Below are 22,081 nucleotides of genomic sequence, written 5' to 3' on the forward strand. Positions count from 1 at the left end.
ACAAGTTTTTTAAAAAAAGAAAACCGCCTTTGAATTCTCTGGTTACTGCAGATTAAATACACCAATTCCTAGGGTGCAGAAAGACCACAGAACCACAGATGGAATTAAAAAGGATTTAACTTGTTCTTAGCATAGACATTTTGTTGGTTACAAAAGAAAACAAAATATATTGAGCACATAAGTGCCAATTTACAACAGCTGAGGAAAGGCTGAAATAAAGACTTCCTATTTTTTTTTTCAGTTTAAGTTACCTAAATGTTAGATAGAAAAGTAAGCTGCGCTCTGGAAGTGGCAAAAATAATTTGTCTTTATTTCTTGGGATGCTCCAGTGTCAGTGCTTTGTCACCTCCTTTCCGAAATGTTCTTTCCAGGCAAAAAGATCCACTCCCTGCTCAGTTCTGCTTCCTTCCTTCTCCCTAGTAGGGGTATTTCTTCCTGGAGAATCCGCACAAGCACACTCATTAGTGCGTCTCCTCTTCTGAAGCAGCTGTCAACCATCCCTGTGTTTCCTTCCAGGATACCTGAAAGACCTGTGGAATTTATCCCAGCTCTAGTGTTGTGAGTGAGAAGTCATGGATGCACCTGATGAGGTTAATTCTGTCTCAGCCCCTTACTACAAGAAAGGATTCTGTTAGTCTTCAAACTGTCGCTGGGTTTCTGTTTAAGTGTCCTGAGAAGACTATTTAAGTCTTTGGAGGAGATCCCCTTGACAGATGCAAGCAGCCCTAAGAGCCAGGAAAGGGCTTCATTAGTGTTTTGGAATGAGTTTTTCAGGAAACTGAAATTTCTGGACATTCCCAGAGAAATTAAATCCTACCAAGCAGCCAGCTGTTCTGTTCTTAATGTGCCGTGTTTTGCATCATGGCTCTTGTATTGTTTTGAGGGGGTTGCAAACAATGTAGATCCAGTTATTCAGGATGGTGACTAGCATGCACAGCTCTTCTTTGGAGAAGAGTTAGTTTTTAGGCCCCGCTTTTCATCCTAACCCTAAAAACTCCCCTACCCGAACCATACTTAAGCTAACCCTTGCCTGACAATTTACCCTTATATAAATCCCTATTTTTTACATATTTTTACATGAAAAATATTTTTACATACCCCTGCCTTTGGAAACGTGATGGGGATTGTCCTACTTTGTATAGGGTTGCCACAAGCGTGACTTCCTGTAATTTTTGAATCGCTTAATGTGTTGTGTTAATCTTCTTGGTTTCAGCTCCCATTTTCTATTTCTGCAATCCAAACATGATTGCTTGTTTATTGGATATGTCATCCAGTTGGTAGTTGCTGACTCAACTCTGTGTTATCTGCCCTAAGTCTTGGCAAGAAAAGTGACTACAATTGTCAAAAAAATTAAAATATTGGGGGGAAAGGATAGCTTTAACTCTTCTGTGGTCCTTCTAGCACAAGCCTTGTAGTTCTCCCAATATCTTGGCTTCCGTTGCTTTATCTGTGAGTACATTAAAATCCTGATCACTAATTGAGCATCAGTCCTCACGTGTGGACAGCATTTCCTATGAAATGAACAGTGTGTTTCTGTGTGTGTGTGTGTGTGAGAGAGAGAATTTCCTTCCATCAAAGAGAAGGACGCTGGCTTGGTTAGAGTAGGGGTGTGGAGACCCAGGTTCAAATGTGAGCTTGTCATGATACTTACAGGGTGACGCCTTGCCCAATCTCACAAGGAGGAAGAGGGGAGAATCAGGTATGTTTCTGAGTGCCTAGGAGGAAAAGTTGGACAAAAATAAATACATTGAAAGACTTCTCTGTAGCTGTTTGGTTTACACTCAAGAATGTGCACCTGTTCCCTTGAAGCTGATTTTAGTCTTAAGGCCCTGGAGCTAAACTCAGTTTTGGGTCATTCTGAAGGCTTGTCCTTTGCCTCCTAAAGATCTCAAGTGAAGGGGACTGGCACACTTTTGGAATGTGTGTGTGTGTCATTCCGTAATTATGGGGCTGCCACGGAAAAGGCCTCCCAGCCGAGTGGTGGGGAAGTCAGGAAGACCTCTCCCCTGTGGTCTTTGTACAGTGTGGTAGGATTTGAAATAGTCCTCGTGAAATGTTGCTGCTTGAAGGTAGGGGTGTTTCTGGGCATCATTGCAGTGGTCTGCGACCCTTCCAGGCCCGGAAACCCTTAGGCAGCAGCACTGGGCTGCAGGCCATGGATGGGGAACCAAGTCACAGGGCAGCCACTTGACATGAAGCAGTGCAGTTATGAGCTTAGTCTTTTCAGGGTCCAAGGCAATAGACCCAAAGAGCCTGGGGCGGAAACACAAGGGCCAGGAGAGACACAGCAGTGAGAAACAAGTCAACACCAATTAATTCAGTGGATAGAACACATGTTCTCCTTGTTTGATCTCTCTCCTGCAAGGGCCAGCGCAACCTGGCCACTCTCTGCCTCTGCCAGAACTTCAGTGCTCCTTGGTCATGTTTGCTGCAAGGAGTCCCCCCCCCCCCACTTGGGAAACATTAGCGTTTGGGGGCCGAGGGGGCTCCATGCTGCAGGCCCACACATGGAACAATGAACACCTGATTGGCAGGGGCAGGTGGAGGAGGAGAGACCAAAGGCAGGGGAGAGATTTGGGGGAAGGGAGGACAGTCCACCAGTGATCGTTGTCCAGCAGGTGTGCAGGGGAGGCCCACAGAAGGCGTGATCCCCTTGCCGTTTGCACACACGCATTAGCACGCGAACCCGCATGGTGTAGTGGTTAGGGGCCAGGAGACTCGGGTTCAAATCCCCACTCAGACGCGGAAGGTCCCTGAGTGACCTTGAGATAGGCACACACCCTCCGCTGAACTTGCCTTGCAGGGTTGTTGTAAGGGTGAAACGGAGAAGGGTGTTGGTTGTCTTGGGTTTCCATTGGGGAGAACAGTGGGATAAAAAGGGAATAAAACCTAGCCACAGGTTGTTCCTCCTGCAGTCCCCCAGAGGCAGCAGCTGTGCAGAAGCTGGGGGGAGGGGCAGGGGACAACCCAGAAGCCGACTGTGCAAAATCTGCTCAGTGATCCCAGTGCAAGGATCGAAGACGTGGAGGCACTGAGCTTTGCATCTGTAGTTTTGGATCTTAGGACCTGCTCTTCTCACGTCAAGCTTTTCTCTCTCTTTTTTTCTCCCTCCCCAGAAGGGGCAAAAAGCACAGCATAATTCTGAGGACCCAGCTGTCGGTCAGGGTCCATGCCTGCATTGGTAAGTGAACATCCACTGATTCAAATGGGGAAATGTCTGAAATACAATTGGAACATTTTTAGATCACAATCTTTGGCATGTATATAAAATCACTCTGTCGTCCTGAAACTGCTGTACCGATCTGACTTGTCAGGGAAGAAAAATCAGAATAATTCTTACATGTTCACGACATACAAATAATTTCAGTTCACTCAGTGGGAAGAAACCATTTAGAGCAAGTAGCTTTGATTTTAGCTGTATGTGCAATTCCGGTTGGTTGGCTTGCACATGAAGCCGAACTTTCAATGGGGCAGTGCGCTTTGCTCTGTAGGCCTTAAAGCAGGGGTAGTCAAACTGCGGCCCTCCAGATGTCCATGGACTACAATTCCCAGGAGCCCCTGCCAGCATTCGCTGGCAGGGGCTCCTGGGAATTGTAGTCCATGGACATCTGGAGGGCCGCAGTTTGACTACCCCTGCCTTAAAGCTTCTGGGCTTTTAGAATCACAGATACATCAGTTTGGCAGGGAGTTATCACGTGGCTGTGTTTGGATGCTGCGACACAGTTTACTAATGTAACAGGATTAACTGTTGCTTATATATTCCTACTGTTAGTTCATAGTCTGAGGAAGAGTGCTTGAACTCGAAAGCTCACGCCTTGAATAAATCTTTGTTGGTCTTAAAGGTGCTATTGAACTCTTATTTTATTAAGATATATATCAGTGTTTTCCAAATTGTGAATTACAAACCTGAAAATTGCCTTAATCAGGGCCCTTCCGGGTCTAGCATGGCTTCCTAGAAAATGACCCAGCACCTGACATTCCCAGCCATGAGCCCACTGCAAGGGGGGGGGGGACACAATGCATTGAAATCGGCACACCTAGGAGCGGGTGGGGGAGGGAATGAATAGGCCGGCCCCTACCTGTAGGCTTCCAGTGGGCTGGAAGGCCAGGAAAGAACCCTTTGGCAGACTTTCCGGTAGCATTGCTAGAGGGCTTTGTAATGAGATTTTGCTCGGCTCGGCTAAGCAGAGCATTTGGATCTGCCGCATCGGGTGAGGGGTGTGAATGTGAGATGGGGAGCCGAGGGATTGCTCACCCGCAGCGGGCAACTGTATTTTAAGAGCAGACATTACGGCTTGACTTCACGGAGCTCTTGGCCAGCTGAACCGTCATTATTGCTGGGTCAGGGACGGGAAATATTTGGAGTGGAAGATTGCAGTCCCAGAGGGAAGCCAAGGGAAACCAATGGGCAGGGAAGCTGCCCATGTGGAGCAAGTCCTGCTAGCGCAGCACAAACGGCGCAGCCTCTGTAACGGTGCGACTGCTGAATCACTGCTGTTTTAAACAGGGCCTCGCTGGACACGGAGGCCAGGGACAAAAAGGGCCAGAGTAGCTCTGTGACTGAGATGGCTCATGGGCATCCAGATTCCTGGCTGGGCGTGGACTCCGGTGTCAGTTCTTTTTAATGTAGTTGCTTTAACATTTATACCCCATTCTCCTCCCTCCCCTCCCCGCCGCTGTAGCTCAGTATTGCTGAAAACCTGCTAATCAGTTGAACTTTGGGATTGCCTCCCATGATCAGTCACAAGAAGGCTCTGATGGCCATGGATCAAAGGCACTGAAAGCATTAAAAAGGGATGAGACAATTTCATGGGGGATAGGCCTATCAGGGGCTACCAGCCATGGTGACTAATCTTCTGAATCTCAGGGCCAGGAGGCAACATCAGGGGAAGATCTTGTCTTCTATGCCCTGTTGTTGGCTGTCCAGAGGAACTGGTTGGCACTGTGTGAGACAGGAGGCTGGACTGGATGGCCCAACAGGGCTGTTCTGATGTTCTTATTTTCCCCACATTCCTCTCGCCCCAGAGATTCCTGCACCAGCTTTTCTAGCCACCCAGTAGTGGAGCACCAGCATAGTGCTGGAGGGGTGATCCCTGCCACCCTGTGGCTGTCCCCTGCCGTTAAGGGTGCCCTTTCCCTTCCAGTAGCACTCAGTGTTGTGGGCTGGGGTATTCTCTGTGACCCACCCCAATGTTGGTAGGCTTTGTGTATAAACATGGGGAGAAATTACTTGAGGGGGAGAATGTTGGCGTATTCTGACTGAGCAACACATAATTTGCAGAAGACAATGAGATCAATCTGGCCTGCTTTTCCTGTGAGAGGGAAGCCACTTTTGACAACCAAACAAAATGATGCTGGGGATGGTGGGATTGGTATGGCCACAAAAGCCATAAAAGGTTGGTGTCTGAACTGAGGAGGGACAATCGCAGAAGCTCAACCCAAGAGATGTTTCAGCACCACATGATGGAGGATTAGCTGGAAGACCGTTCTAGGTTAGCTGGAGACGGTGGATCTTTCTGATCTCTCATCCTGGAGTGCGCTGCCTCTGGACTTGCTCCAGATTTGCCGGTTTTGAGGTGGTGATCCAAAGCCCAGGCCGCAGTCGGCCCACACAATCCAAACCCGTCCCCGGTCAGCACAGAGTCTGATCAGGAGAGCAGAAGAGAGTAACTTGGGCTGCTGAACAGGTTCGCTGCAAAATGTGTGGCATCCCCCAATGTTGTTCATTCACGTCCTGTTGCCTGTTGTTGTCATTGTCCCGATCTGCTACGGATGTTCCAGTTTGGCTGTTGGGTGTTTTCGAGGCCCTGATCTCAGCGGATGCTGTTCTTATTGCCCTGGCTTGAATGGGTGTATCAAAGGGATCCTATACTCTTGGCTCGTCCTTCTGCCACGGATTACAGCTGACGCTGTTGCTAGTTCCGTGTGTATTTTGATATGGGAATTTGACCAGCATTTTTCACTGGAGGGTTTTGTAAGTTTTTTATTGGTCTGTTGTGAGCTGCCTTGGGGTCTTTGGTAGAGAGAACAGGATGGGATTTCTTTTAAAATGTGTTTGGCTCCAGGAGTCTTCAGCCCCCAATTATATTTTAACCGAATCTAATGAGGAGCCTGAAAAGGAAAGCTGAGATAAGCAATGCTGTCTTTCATTAGCAGATTTAATCTAAACCGATTTAGCTGAACACTTGTTAGCACATGGTTGTGCGTGCCGTTTTGGAACCATTTCTAAGCAGAGCTGGCGGTTCAGCTCATTTTCCGTTGGGCTAAAAAAACAGGGAAGAGCACCGCACACGGCATCCTTTTGCAGGTGATGCCAGATGGCTCAGAGCGCCTCACCTGTGCTCAGCTGGGCACAGGAAGAAAAGACACCCTCTCAAGAGACACACCTTGTGTGCCTTTTCCTGGAGTTGCCAGCCACTCTGAATAGTACTGCTGAGAATCCATATTTGTCAGTGGCATGGATGAAGGAAACAGGCCTTTAGCAATCAAACCGAGTCCTCTTGACGAGCAGATCTTGAATGTCTCCCTTGCCCAAATGCAAAAGGATTGTCGTGCTAGAGAGCCTAGCTCCACATTTGGACTTCGGTTAGGCATAGGACTGTGACCCTCTGTTTTTCTCTTCCACTTGTTGAACAGGCTTCTCCTGGCAGGAAAAGATTTGAGAGGCACCAGGGCAAAGATCCAGGGCCCCCAAACATTGTGAACCTGCAGCAGGTGTCCTGCTCGTACATAGACAATCCAGGAGGAACTAGGCAATCGGAGCAGGGCTTTGGGTCTGCATTGGGTCATTGAAAACGTTCTAACAAACAACTTGTAGGGAACTAGTCCTGGTTAGCAGAGAACTTGGAATACTCCGGTTTCTGACTGACCATTATACTCACAGAAGGCCCAGTGGATCTTGTGCACTAAATATCATCATAGAGAGAGCCAGTTTGGTGTAGTGGTTAACAGTGCAGACTTCTAATCTGGCATGCCGGGTTCGATTCTGCGCTCTCCCACATGCAGCCAGCTGGGTGACCTTGGGCTCCCCACGGCACTGATAAAGCTGTTCTGACCGAGCAGTGATACCAGGGCTCTCTCAGCCTCACCCACCTCACAGGGTGTCTGTTGTGGGGAGAGGAAAGGGAAGGTGACTGTAAGCTGCTTTGAGCCTCCTTCGGGTAGGGAAAAGCGGCATATAAGAACCAACTCTCCTTCTCCTTCTTCTTCTTCTCCTTCTCCTTCTCCTTCTCCTTCTCCTTCTCCTTCTCCTTCTCCTTCTCCTTCTCCTCCTTCTCCTTCTCCTTCTCCTCCTCCTCCTCCTCCTTCTTCTTCTTCTTCTTCTTCTTCTATAGTTGAGCAACGAGAGACTTTTTTTTCCTTTGCTACTTTCATTCCAGACCTGCAGGCCCAGTTCAGATATCACCGTCAAGCCATTGTTTGGCCACCACGAAGGGGATTTGTGCTTTCATGCTCCCTTCTTGTGTTTATATTTCTGCTCTTGCGTCCTGGCTTTCAGTAACTAGTTTTCCATGATGTCCGCAATGAACTAACTACATCACAGTGTGCCTTTGAACCAGATTTGGGAAGTTGTTTTAGGACATGTCAGACTGCAGTCGAATCAGACCTCATGCCCTGCCAGTGGATCAGAAGGAAAGTGTATTATTTGCTCCACGATGCCTTTGCTCTGTCTGATGCACATAAATAACATGCTAAAAATCCTGCTACAGTTCTGCGTCTTTGTCCTGTTTGTACTCCTTGCTGGAAGCCTCCATTATTTGGATATTCGTACAGACCTTCCGACCTAAAGATGAAACCTTTTTGCACGCAGTTAATAATGTTGGGTCCTGGATATGACATACGTCAAATTATACGCTTTGCATTGTAAGCAATAACTGAACAGACGTAGCCTGGAAATGAAAAGAAAGCATTTGTCTGTGTATTAAGTGTCCCAATTGAGACTAAGCGTTACTTTGAAAGGGGGAGCAAAGCGTTCTCTTGCGTGACTGGATCTGAACCGTTTCCAAACTGAGTATGTGGGCCATTGTCAATGTCTTGTGTTCAGATTAGTTTGCTGAAACTCAATGCTGGTCCTGGCATTCCCTTTGCTGGAGCTGCTCGACAAATCCGGGAGAACCCATATTGGCCGACTGTCAACCTACTCTATTTTTGGTTTCAGTGGATACTTTGGGTGTATCTCAAGGGTGTGCTCAGATATGAGGCTGAATCATATTTGCAATGTAAAAGCTTCTTTTTTTGTCCCGTCGACATTTTCTTTTCAGAATTGTCAAACTAGTTCTGTGAACCCATATGTGTGTTTTCTTCAAACGGCAGCCCTCCCAAACTGCTTTTGAAACAGAGGAGAGTTTATTTATTTAAAGGATGTTTAGTGATTCTGGAGGGCCGCTCTTAGGCTTTCTGCAGTACTTGGAGGTGCATTCAGCAGCTGGGTGGAGCAGGGCCCCTCCGCTGAGCTATGACCATGCATGAATAGGGATTGCTCTCTTACCGGGCTCCTGTCGTGGGGCTTAATAGCACGTTACACTTTTCTTGGAAGCATCCCCAGGCTGGGTCACAGATCTGCTCTGGAAATCATTGGGAATCTGACTTGTAGCTGCCCTGCCTAGGTGGCCCAGGATAACCCTGGTTAGTCTTAGGATCGGAGACCACCAAGAAAGTCCAGAGTTGCTATGTGGAGTCAAGCAATGGCCAACCACTTCTGTTTGACTGACCTGGGTGGCTCAGGCTAGATCAGTCTCATCAGATCTCGGAAGCTAAGCAGGATCAGCCCAGTTGGTCCTTAGGTGGAAGACCACCAAGGAGGTCCAGAGGCAGACCACCCCTGAAGGTCTCTCGGCTTGATAACCCCATGGGGCTGTCATGACTGCAGCCTGATAGCACTTCCCACCACCAACTTGTGGCTATTTCATGCCTTCACCTGGGCAAGGCAGGGTTTGCCAGAGCGAGATTGGAAATTCCCTGGAGCCCTTGGGGTCGGAGCCTGACAGGGGCAGGGTTTGGGGATGGGAGGGACCTCAGTGGGGTACAGTGCCCCAGAAGTGGCCAGGGGAATTAGCTACTGTCATCTGGGGATCAGTTGTGGTTCCAGGAGATTTCCAGCCCCCATCCGGAGGTTGGCTGCCATATTCCCTAAGGCAGTGGTTCTCAACCTCCCTAATGCCGCGACCCTTTAATACAGTTCCTCATGTTGTGGTGACCCCCAACTATAAAACTATGCAAGGGTTCTTTCACAGAAATTAAACCGAAACTGACCAATGGCATGAAGATCCATTGCTCATGGTTGTATATAAATTGTTTTTTTCCCGGGATTTCTCAGTTCAGTTCTGCCTCTTGTCCCACCATGCTGATCTCACTCTTTTCTGCTCTATCTCAATCTACCCCGCAAGGCTGTTGTGTGGATGGCGCCCCCTCTGGCCAAGATGCTTGCCCTGCCACAACCCCTGTGAAAGGGCTGTTCGACCCCCAAAGGGATCCTAACCCCCAGGTTGAGGACTACTGCGCTAGGGGGATGTCCCATTGGGAAACCCAGTCCCTTTCTGCATACATGTTGTACTCCTGATCTCAGCTCATAAATCACCTGAGATGTCAGCTAAATCAGTGGTCCGCAACCTTTTTATCACTGTGGACCACTCAACGCTTGACAATTTTACTGAGGCCCGGGGGGGGGGTAGTCTTTTGCTGAGGGACGTTGCCGCCGCCTGAGCCCCTGGCCCACTTGCTTTCCCACCAGCATCCTTGACTTCCCACCGCCTGCTGGGGGGGGGGGGGTGCTGCCAGCAGCATCTGCGCAGTGCCACACCGAGGGGGAGCCCCAGCCATGGTGGCCGCTGGAGAGCACCAAAGGTGAACTGGTGGCAGAGTGGTAGGGTACCGTGGATCTTCGTCTAAATCAGGGGTAGTCAAACTGCGGCCCTCCAGATGTCCATGGACTACAATTCCCATGAGCCCCTGCCAGGGCCGCAGTTTGACTACCCCTGGTCTAAATGATGCACCCAAAAGGCTGACTTGAGAAAGTTCAGCCTGCACTTTTGTTTTCTTCCTTACAAGACTCTTAAAAATAACCACACGGGGCAAAAACTCCGCTGAGTGGATTCCCATATAGGGGAAGGGTTTACCCAGCCATTTATTTCCTGCTGATAAGTTAATAGCAATTATCATTAGAAAAACCGCTGCGAAGTACCCTTGGCGAAGTTTAAAAACAATTGGAGGCTCGATTCCATTTCAAGTGTTTTTATCTCTTTCTAAAGGGCTTTGGAAAGATAAAAGAAAAGGATTATAGAACAGCAGATAAAATCACACTGCATTTTTTTTTGTTCTATTTTAAATGGAACTCTTAAATTCTACCGAGAGCCCACCCCATTAGAACAGAGATCTAATTAATCTGATTTCTCGATGAGGATTTTGACAGTATGGGAAGCAAATTTCAAGAACTGGGGAGGGAGATATTTGTATTCTGTCTCGGGCTGATGTTGGGTGGCTCCTGTCTGATTTGGGAAGGAGAAGAGCTTTGGGTGTGCCCTGCCCTGGAAGGCAATCTAAAGGTCAGCCCCTTGATTGACTCAGTCTGACAGGGGATTTTGCAGGCTCCGAGTGGCACTAAGCAGATGAAGCTGAGGAAGAGCTCTGTAAGATGGCAGCCAGCTGTTCCCTTTACACAGACAAGACCTTGATCCTCATAGGCTTGTGCTAGCTGTGCCTTTGTGGGCGTGGAGTGCCTGTGACTGCTTGCCTCAGGTGAGAGGAGGGACGCTGGGTGTCTTTTAGCCTCTGCACAAACCACAATGCTAAATATCAAGACTGTTGTCAAAGGGGGCGAAATGAAATACCATCCCAAAAAGTTGGATATTTAAGGTTTGTTTTATTTACTTTTTAATATCCCATCCCTCTCCCCCATCCCCTGGGGAACCAGAGCAGCTCCCCTCCTCTCCTCCAGTATATCCTCATCACAACCTTGGGAGGTAGGCAAGGCTGAGACTGGTTGACTGGCCCAACATCAACCAGTGAGTTTCCGCGGCAGAAGTAGGGGATTGAACTGGGGTCTCCCAAGTTGCTAGTCTGACAGTCTGGCAGAGGCTCATGGTAATTGTAGTCCCCGGACCTCTGGAGTAAGCTTGTGGGCTTCGACCTCTTCAACGGCCATTGGCTAATCTGGAGAGCTAAGTTTGGCCACCCCTGCTGTAACGATTGTGCCGTGCTAGCTGGCTATTTGAAAACAGTACTGAACATATTAAAAAATTCCCAGTGAGATGTTAGAATTGGGAAAGAAAGCCCTAACAGCCCCCCCCCCTCCCTGGGATATTCTGATCGCCTCTTTGTGCCTTCTCTCCTGAGCACGTGAGCCTTTGGAATCCATCCATAATATACCAGATAAGGGTTGGTTCTTCCCATTACCTGAGAAGCGTAGATGTACCTCCTTGTAGATTCATCTGGTGAGGGCTTAGCCATGGAAGGACACATTATGCGAACTTGGCAAACACTTTGGCAGCTCTTGAGGCTGTGGCATTAATGGAATCTGCGCAGGCCTGACTGGAAGAGCTCCAGGAAACATCCTGAGATTCTCTGGTTTCCAGAAGAATATTGTGCCCTGATGGCTGTTAGGAGACGCTGGCTCAGGCTCCGTATGCGTGTGCCTTCCTCAGGGCTGAGAGGAATAAAGGTCCAGAGCTTGTTGTGGTTGAAAACATGAATCTGTTGTTTTTTTTTAAATTACGGTAATTGTTTTGTCTTGAGAATCTTTGGTGAGGCCACGAGTCAAAGGACAGACAAGAAGTCAGCCGTCCGTTCTTACTCCTTAGCACGTGGCCCTGTGGCACTCCCTCCGGCCCAGTGCCAAAGAGATGGGGAGCAGCTGCTGGTCCGTTCCTGGCTTTCTGCCTCGTACTTAGGAGGTCCGGATATAGCTGCAGCCGCCTGGAGAACAACAGCCATCTTCCCTGGTGAAGAGATGCAGGGTCCGGCGGGGGCAACTGGAGGGAGGTGGAGCCCAAAGGCACACAGTACTGACAGTCTCTAGTAGCTGATATGGATGTACCTGACAGGAGTGCTTTTGCGTCTTTAGGAAGGGAAAGGAGAAACAATTCTCAATCCACTGCCACAGGATTCTTTTAACAAGAAAAAAAGTCAGGTGTGTGAGTTGGGAGTGTTGCAGGCCAAAACCTATATTGTCACTTTTGAAAGAGAAGACTGCATAAAAACAAGAGAAGAGACCTGCAATTGTTTCCACCTGTCAGCCCATGGAAACAAGAGCCTATTATAGTTACACCTTGACAAATTTACCTGCTTCGTGTTAGATTTGTGCAGCATCCCACCTGTTCATCAGGAATCTCTGCTAGAGAATAATTAGGGCCTCGAAACCTAATGTTCTTTGTATAGATATCACAGCTTTGAAAAATTAAGTATTGGTTTTCACTGTAAATTACAGATTTAAATGGAAAGTGATGATGATTGCTAAGGACTCATCTGTCACGGAGGAGAAAAACCCAGATTTCCCACTGTCTGAAAGCTCTTAGTGCTAGATTATGGCTTAATTAAAGCACTTTTTAAACTCAGATTTCTGGCTGTGCTTGCATGTTCTGCAGTATGCCCTTGCTGTTGATATTAGCTCTTGCTGGTTGTCAATAGTTATTTATGGCTTCTGTTCAGCAGCCCACGTATTGCTTTTTGCATGGCTGCTAGCTGCAGCCGTGTGGATCTCATGTGTCCACTCTATCTCTGTCCGTGAGCAGACTTTAAACCTTCCACGCTTTAGGGATTTGGCTTGTAAAAGTATCTTAATTGGATTTGTATCTTAATGAAGGGCTCAGAAGGGGGCTAGAAGCCTGTGTCTTCAGCACACGGAAGACATTTTCTCTTTCTCTCTCAATGCAGAATGGCTGGGTGTACAAACATACCCTGGGGAAACAGTGGCTTACCTGCCCCTGACGGGCCATGGGAAGCTGTGGAAGGCGTCTAGCTGGTCCAAGTTTCTAGGCCTCAGTGAGAAGTTTTGCTTATTTATTTAAATGATATTAATGGCACATTTCTGCCTGAACAGGGCCCCCAAGTCAGTGGGTTCACCTCTCCAGCCCTCCTCTGCCCTCCTTTGCCCAAAAGGCCTCTTTTACTTCTTGACAACATTGCAGCTTTATAGAGATTGTGCCAATTGAGCTTCCCTGGAAAGTGAATCCTGCCCCCCTTGGTCTCTTTGAATGCACTTTGTCACATTTATTTGTTTGTTTGTTTGTTTATTTATTCATATTTATATACCGCCCTCCCCGAAGGCTCAGGGCAGTTTACATATAACAGTAACTAAAACTATACATGGAACCATACATATACTAATTATAACATTCATATTATTAACTGGTATAACCGGGTGACAGTATAACAGAATAACATAAGCAATAGTAATTCAAACGGGTCCAGGAGTCCTACTGGGTTTCTGGGGGGAGGGGGGGCAGGGGCCCTGCAGATGTTGGCTTGGTTGCCTGGTCTCAACCAAATGCCTGGCAGAAGAGCTCCCTTTTTCAGGCCCTGCAGAACTGTTTTAGTCCTATCAGGGCCCTGATCTCCTCTGGGAGCTCATTCCACCAGGTAGGGGCCAGGACAGAGAATGCTCTGGCCCTGGTTGAGGCCAGGCGGACTTCTTTGGGGCCAGGGACCAGTAGCCGGTTGGTGGCAGTGGAGCGCAGAGCTCTTTGGGGGGCATAGGCGGGGAGGAGATCACTCAGGTGCACTGGGCCCTGACCGCTTATGGCCTTGAAGGTAATTACCAGAACCTTTAGTCTGATCCGGTATTCAACTGGTAACCTTTGCAATTGATGTAGGATGGGCCAGATGTGGGATCTCCATAGTGTTGCTGTGAGAATCCTGGCCGCTGCATTTTGGACCAGCTGTAGTTTCTGGGTCAAGGCTAAGGGCAGGCCTGCGTAGAGCGATTGAGCTTCAGGCGACTCTGCTTGAGCCATCTCATCACTGCTTCCAGGCAGCTGGCTAATGCTTCTGGGGGAGAGTCAGGGCAGCCATCCATCAGGAGGAAGAGCTGGGTGTCATCTGCATATTGATGGTAACCTAGCCCAAACCTCCGTACCAGTTGTGCGAGAGGGCGAATGAAGATGTTGAATAGGATAGGAGAGAGGACCGCCCCTTGTGGCATTCCACAAGTGAGTAGTCGGTGGTTTGATGTTTTCTCTCCTATTGCAATACCCTGTCCAGGACCCTGGAGGAAGGAGATCAGCCACTGATGGGCTGTTCCTCGTATTCTGGCATCGATGAGGCGGTGAGCTAGAAGTTCATGATCGACTGTCAAATGCTGCTGAAAGGTCTCTCAGTATCAGCAGCGCTGACCCGCCTCGGTCTAACTGGCAACAGAGGTTGTCAGTCAAACTCCAAGCTTTTCCTGCCCCCCCCCCCCCCCCATTTGTGGTCTCTTAGGAAGCAGAAACCAAGTGGAGGTTTTTCATGGGTGTGCACAATAGCCATGAAAAGTACCATATCTGCTAAGAGAACATTTAAAGCCACAGTTTGCAACAACAAAAAGCGGTTAAAGTGAACCTTTTTTGTGCTAATGAACTGGGGTAGGCTGAATAATCTTAAAATCACTGATTACCGGATTGCAGATCTCTCTGCTGAGATGCTTCAAAGTCCTCTCACCTCTCTGTTGGTGGCTCATGGCTAATCTCTCACCTTCTGCTTCCAACAAACCCATTTACTGATTTGGTAGTCCAGATGCTACGGGGGTGGGGGGAGTGTTCTCTTATTCAGCTTTTCTACTAACCATTAGGGTTGTTGTTGTTGTTGTTGTTGTTGTTGTTGTTGTTAGGTACGAAGCCGCATCTGACCCATCGCGACCCCATGGACAATGATCCTCCAGGCCTTCCTGTCCTCCACCATTCCCCGAAATCCATTTAAGTTTGCACTGACTGCTTCAGTGACTCCATCCAGCCACCTCATTCTCTGTCGTCCCCTTCTTCTTTTGCCCTCAATCGCTCCCAGCATTAGGCTCTTCTCCAGGGAGTCCTTCCTTCTCATGAGGTGGCCAAAGTATTTGAGTTTCATCTTCAGGATCTGGCCTTCTAAGGAGCAGTCTGGGCTGATCTCCTCTAGGGCTGACCAGTTCGTTCTCCTTGCAGTCCAAGGGACTCGCCTTCTCCAGCTTCAATTCTTTGACGCTCGGTCTTTCTTATGGTCCAACTTTCACAGCCATACATTGCGACTGGGAATACCATAGCCTTGACTAAACGCACTTTTGTTGGCAGGGTGATGTCTCTGCTTTTTAGGATGCTGTGTAGATTTGCCATAACTTTCCTCCCCAGGAGCAAGCGTCTTTTAATTTCTTTGCTGCAGTCCCCATCTGCAGTGATCTTGGAGCCCAGGAAAATAAAATCACTACCTCCATTTCTTCCCCATCTGTTTGCCAGGAATTGAGAGGGCCGGATGCCATGATCTTTGTTTTCTTGATGTTTTCTTGATGTACCTTTAGGATATGAATTGTCAAAGTTGGCTGGTGAAACTGGCTCTACAGACTAGTGTTTTGTTATTGTTTTGTTATTACTACTACTGCTGCTGCTGCTGCTGCTGTTACTTGCTTAGGGTGTGTAACATCAAGTAATAAAATATATAATACTAGTAATCATGAGAAATGCGGGATTAGAGGAGTCACAAATTGGGATCAAGATTGCAGGGAGAAATATCAACAACCTCAGATATGCAGATGATACCACTCTAATGGCAGAAAGTGAAGAGGAACTAAAGAGCCTGTTGATGCGGGTGAAGGAGGAGAGTGCAAAAGTTGGCTTGAAACTCAACATCAAGAAAACAAAGATCATGGCAAACAATGATCAAGTGTGTTTAGTCAAGGCTATGGTATTCCCAGTTGCAATGTATGGCTGCGAAAGTTGGACCATAAGGAAGGCCGAGCGTCAAAGAATTGAGGCTTTTGAACTCTGGTGCTGGAGAAGACTCTTGCGAGTCCCTTGGACTGCAAGGCGAACAAACCGGTCAGTGCTAGAGGAGATCAGCCCAGACTGCTCTTTAGAAGGCCAGATCCTGAAGATGAAACTCAAATACTTTGGCCACCTCATGAGAAGGAAGGACTCCCTAGAGAAGAGCCTAATGCTGGGAGCGATCGAGGGCAAAAGAAGAAGGGGACGACAGAGAATGAGGCGGCTGGATGGAGTCACTGGAGCCATCGGTGCAAACTTAAATGGACTCTGGGGAATGGTAGAGGACAGGAAGGCCTGGAGGATCATTGTCCATGGGGTCGTGATGGGTCAGACACGACTTCGCACCTAACAACAACAACAAGTAATCAAGCCCGCTGTATGATTAATACAGCGGGTGCTAGGCACTTACTGTCGGCGGGGGCTCCGTTGGGCAGCGGGTCCTCCCCCGGGCGGCGGGCTTTCGGCGGCGGCAGCGGTGGGCTGAGGCGGGGGGGCTGCCCCGGGCGGCGGTGTTTCTTCTGCGGTGTCCTGATGCGGCGTGGGCTGCCCTGGGCAGCGGTCTTTCGGCGGCGGTGACCTGACGCGGCGAGAGGCGCTTCGCGCCTCTCACCGCATCAGGCCGGGAGCAACTGCGAGCCGCGCACAGCTCGCAGTTGCTGGGGCTGGGAATCAGAGGGACAGCGCCTGCCGATTGGTCCCTCCGATTGTCTGTCCTGAGGAAGGGTCCAATCCGGACCCTTCCTCATCACGGACACATCCCGCCTTAGAGCCGCTTAACCATTTATTTAGTCCGTGGCGCCCGCGGCGCTACGGGCGATTTAAAGATAGTCATAGACAAGTTATCTGTAGAATGAGATGACATTATTTTACTGTGGGGCAGAATGTTGGCCTTGGATGTGGGAGACCTGAGTTCAAATCCTCCACATGCTGCGGAAGCTTGCTGGGTGATTTTGGGCCTGTCACCTACTCTCAGCCTAAACTGCTCCACAGGGTTATTGTGAGGATACAGGGGCATGGTATAAATATATATATATTTTTAAGCGTGCCATAAAACACTTCAGCCTGGTCCCTAATATTGCTACTGAATGATTACTGATTCCTTCACCTTTCATTCTGCTGTCTGTGCTGCTTTTCTCTTAGAGGGACTCAGAGCAGCCTGCAGAAAATTCCAGATTACGCAACCATCCACAGGTGTAAGCCCTACAAAGGAAATACAAGCAGAACCTGGGCTGGGCTTAGTATGTGCCAGACAAAGCCCCTGCAAGGAGTGGGGAGCAACCTTACTCAGGAGGGACTTGGTTGATGCTGAGGAGGGTCTGCCTCCCTGAATGCAGGGTCCCCGCAACAAGGATCTGAAAATAGATTCTTTCCTATACTGCATCAGGAGGGTGTGAGCTCTGCTTACCTGGCTACCCAAGAACACTGGGTTGTGTGCATTCTTATAGAAACGTCTCCAGGGTCAGTAGAGTCCACAGAGATGTGTTGAATGGCAGCTCTCTGACTGCTTTGTACACAGAGGCAGAGAGCAAGCGATGATATGGCTTGAAAGGTCAGCAAAGAGCCAAAAATTCAGCTGCCCTGCTGGAGCACCCCTGGCTTTAGAATCTGTGATGCTCATGGATCTTTCACATCACCTGTGACTTGATCCTTTTTAGCTGGATCTCACTGGCCCTTCCTACCTCTCACTGGCATTCCCCACCTGGTGAAGGTGATGTTTGGCTGGTGCTGGTTTTTTGTGAGGGTTGCAAGAAGGGAATGTGTTTGGAACAATGCAGAGTGTTGAGATTCTGTTGTCATTAATAAGGACATTTCTTTATTTTAAATGCACAAAGCTCAAAGGAAAACTGAAGACCCTTAGAAACACTCTATAAGATAGCAGTGAAGAAAGCGACGGACAGACAGACAGAAACCCACACAGCTCCCCCAGCCTCTTGACTCGTTTTCTTCAACCCTTGAATCTTCTTCTGTTGGGTGGAGTGTTAAGAGAGAACAGGCAGACATGGGCTGGGCATTGTCCCCTTCCCAGTAAACTGAAGCTCAGTCCAGGTAAAACCAAGGAGCTGTTGTGGGGACAATGGGGTGGCTGCTGGCTCCACCCCTTGCTCAGGGTCTCCTCAGCCACAGGGAGTACCTTTCCTCTCCTTCCACTCCTCGGCCACCTAGATTGATGGAAGTTCTTGGAAAAGTGTAATCTGGCCAGAGTGGTCCAGGCTCCAGCCACATCCAGACGATGTTAGCAGGATGTTAGTGGTCTGCAGGTCTTTAAAAATGGTCTGGAAGCTTCATTTGGTCCCAAATCCAGCAGCCAGACTCTTGCCCGGGGCTAGAAACAAGGATCGTATCTTGTGGGTGTTGAAAGATCTGCACTTACCTGGGCTTTTAATGAAGAGGCTGATCTGTCAACACCACTTTTATAGTCTGCTTTTTTGCACTAAATCTGTAAAACTCATTTTAAACTGCCTCTGTTTTTATGACCTGGTTGGGTTTTTAATGTGGAGTTTTAATTCATGTATTTTATGGTAAGTTCGGTTTTCATTATGCTTTGTTTTTTTGTAAGCCACCTTGGGGAGCTTCCCCGACAAATGACATTGAAATGTCCTTGATAAATATATTTTGAAGGATGTAAGTAGAGGGCAGCAGTTAAAGCAGAGAGCACTGCAATTGTGTGTGTGTGTGTGTGTGTGTGTGTGTGTAAATAAATCAATAAAAACTCTCTGGTCTATATTGTTTCAGGGACTGTTAGGTCGTAATGTAGCTGCTTTTGTTATGTACTCTGTATCACAGTATTAATCAGTGATGTTGCTTTCCATAAAAAGCTGAATTGGGGAATTTCCCAATTTCCTAAATAGAGTACAGTCTGTTATTGGAACTTAATCTTAGTAAAGTATATTTTAAAATATATATCCTCAGTTAGTTTTATGTCTTTCCGGCAACAGATATTTGATCAGAGATATCAAAAAAAGAAAGCTCCTGTGTGGTTCAGATGTTCTAAGCTTTCCCTGGAACTTCTGCAGGTGGAATTAATGAGTGGGGGTCAAGGAGATCAGCAAAGATCCTGTGGGGCCAGGGGACCCAGCCCAGGAGGACAGGCTGAGGGGCCGCGGAATGTTCAGCCTGGAGAAGACAGGGCTGAGAGGGGTTATAACTGCTCTCCTTAAGTACTTGACGTGAAATCTTTTTCCTGATATCTAGATGATTCCATTCTCCACATAGTTTAAACCAGTGGTCCCCAACCTCTTCTCCAAGCTGAACATTCCAAAGTCCCTCAGCCTGTCCTCATAGGGCTTGGTCCCTTGGCCCCAAAGCATTCTTGTTGCTCTCCTCTGAACCTTCTCCACAACCTTTTGAAATGAGTCCTCCAGAACTGCACACCGGACTCCAGGTGGGGTTGACCACTACAGTGAAACTTTGACATCTTGTGACATCATCTATGACATCATGGCTTTAAGTTAGATATAGAACAGTACCAACTAGGTATCAGGGGGGAAAAATCGCAGTCAGAGTAGTTCAGCAGTGGAATAGGCTGCCTAAGGAGGTGGTGAGCTCCCCCTCACTGGCCGTCTTCAAGAAGCAGCTGGGCAGATCCTTCTCCTGGAGCAGGGGGTGGGACTAGAAGGCCTGCATGGCCCCCTCCCACTCTAGGATACTGTGAGTCTAGTTCAGCAGTGGAAGGGGCTGCCTAAGGAGGTGGGGAGCTCCCCCTCACTGGCGGTCTCCAGGCAGTGGCTGGACAGATCCTTCTCCTGGATGCTTCAGGCTAATCCTGCACTGAGCAGGGGGTGGGACTAGATGGCCTGCATGGCCCCTTCCCACTCTAGGATTCTAGGAGTCTTGTTCATCAGTGGAATGGGCTGCCTCAGGAGGTGGGGAGTTCCCCCTCACTGGCCGTCTTCAAGCAGCGGCTGGATAGATCCTTCTCCTGGATGCTTGAGGCTGATCCTGCACTGAGCAGGGGGCTGGGCTAGATGGCCTGCATGGCCCCTTCCCACTATAGGATTCTAGGAGTCTAGTTCAGCCATGGAATGGACTGCCTAAGGAGGTGCGGAGCTCCCCCTCACTGGTGGTCTTCAGGCAGACAGAGACTTCCCATGGATGCTTGAGGCTGATCCTGCAGTGAGCAGGGGGTTGGATTAGATCAGGGGTAGTCAAACTGCGGCCCTCCAGATGTAGTCCATGGACATCTGGAGGGCCGCAGTTTGACTACCCCTGGATTAGATGGTCTGCATGGCCCCTTCCCACCCTAGGAGCCCATGATTCTATACTTACAAAAGATTCAAGATAATATATCATATCTCATACTACTTACATTGCTTAAATTTAAGAGGGAAGGGGTACTAAAATGGTTGACATGTTTTTCTTGCAGGGTTGCCCATTCTGGATGTTTTGGAGGGGAAATGCAGTTGTAGTAGCAGGTCCAACGTGGAGGGTGGCAAATTTAGTTACTTGATAGCTCCCTGTAAGTTTGGTGGTTCCAGAATCGCTTTGCAGTGTGTGATGGGAGCCGTGTGAACAACAATTTAGCGTTGCTTTTGATCTGACTCGCACATCCGATCATGTCAAGCAGGGGTAGCCAAACTGCGGCCCTCCAGATGTCTATGGACTACAATTCCCATGAGCCCCTGCCAGCGTTCGCTGGCAGGGGCTCATGGGAGTTGTAGTCCATGGACATCTGGAGGTCCGCAGTTTGACTACCCCTGATGTCAAGTCATAATGTCATGTTCTGTTTGGATTATTGAATGTTTGGTATGGATGTGGGTAGGTTGCCAGTCTCCAGGTGGTGGCTGGAGATCTCGTGGGATTTCAGCTGATCTCCAGGTGACAGAGATCAGTTCCTCTGCGCAAAATGACCACTTTGTGTGGTAGACTGTGTGGCATTCTCCCCTGTTGAACTCTCCTCCCTAAATCCCCCCCTCCCCCACCAAGCACCATCCCCAGATCTCCAGGAATTTCTTGGGCTGCTCGGGGGAAAAAAAGAAAAGGGAATGCAAGAGTTCATGGAGTGCCCTACCTCTGTTTCAGGTCAGCCCCTAATTTTCCATGGCACTCAGTAAAAAAGAAAACTTCAGCCAGAAGTGTAACTTTAGTGTAACTGCTCTTCTTCTCCCCTGTCCCCCCCCCCATCCCCATGAGGTATTATTAAGCTGGAAAATTGCTGTTTCAGATTTAATTTAAAAAGAGCTTGCAAGTTGGTGACACTAACTTTTAACAGCTTAGATTTATATGGTGCTGTTGATTCCAAAGGTATTCGCAAGCCAGAGGTCTGTGTTTTATGTGCATTTTTATGCCTGTTTCTCTTAGATGAACAGAGCCATAACAAGGCCTTGACCTCAGCTTTCGTTAATGAAATGCAGACCTCCAAACAGTCTGACCTTTTCCCAGAGAGCAGGGAAGGGGGAGGGCAGACGCTGCTGAAACCAGAAGGCCCTAAACTCTGTCCCCTTCTGAAAATGGTCTAGGATGGTGGGGGGGTCACCCCAGAGGACCTTGAATAATGGAAATTAGAGCCCTTTTGCCCAGGATGCGGACAATACGGTGCAAGCATTTCATGGCCTCCTGCTGGACTGCTCCGTCTCTGGATGCTTCCTTGCTCTGGGTTGGGGAAACACCTGGAGATTTTGTGGTGGGACCTCATGGCAGTCTAATGCCATGGAGTTCATCCCCTCCGTGGTGGTCTGGCGATCACTCGTAAGTCCAGCAGGTTCCCAGTCCCCACCTGGAGGCTGACAGCTTCCTTCCTAGGCAAGTCTTTGCATGGAGGAAAGGAGCATATTGAAGAGAGGAGGGTCCTGAAGGGCATTCTTCTGGAGGCCTGCACTTTTCACTTGTCCGTGGGTGTAAAAACGAGAGCGTTTTCAGGTAAACGTTCTGCCAACTGCAGATCTGAAATACTGGGTTGGCCCAAGGGCTTTGCTAAGCAGCCATTCTGAATGGCTCTTGGAGTCTCCCTCTCTGCTGGTTTTAATAGCTCTGGCTGTGGGACCTTGTTCCTGACACCCAGCCAATGCTGATGCCGTTAGCTGATGCCGTTCTACACCCTCTACACCAGGGGTAGTCAAACTGCGGCCCTCCAGATGTCCGTGGACTACAATTCCCAGGAGCCCCTGCCAGCATTCGCTGGCAGGGGGCTCCTGGGAATTGTAGTCCATGGACATCTGGAG

General features: G+C 48.7%; 1 protein-coding gene across 5 annotated transcripts in view; it reads left to right on the top strand.

The window, feature by feature from the left end:
- Positions 1 to 22,081, top strand: part of FHOD3 (formin homology 2 domain containing 3) — a 194,728-nt gene that overhangs the window by 25,222 nt on the left and 147,425 nt on the right. For all 5 annotated transcript variants that reach the window (XM_077304679.1, XM_077304680.1, XM_077304682.1 and 2 more), the window contains exon 3: positions 3,117 to 3,181. In XM_077304679.1, the coding sequence (XP_077160794.1) occupies positions 3,117 to 3,181 (65 nt within the window). The remainder of the gene's footprint in view (positions 1 to 3,116; positions 3,182 to 22,081) is intronic.

Source organism: Paroedura picta, chromosome 11, assembly GCF_049243985.1.
Source record: "Paroedura picta isolate Pp20150507F chromosome 11, Ppicta_v3.0, whole genome shotgun sequence".
Taxonomy (NCBI): Eukaryota; Metazoa; Chordata; class Lepidosauria; order Squamata; family Gekkonidae; genus Paroedura; species Paroedura picta.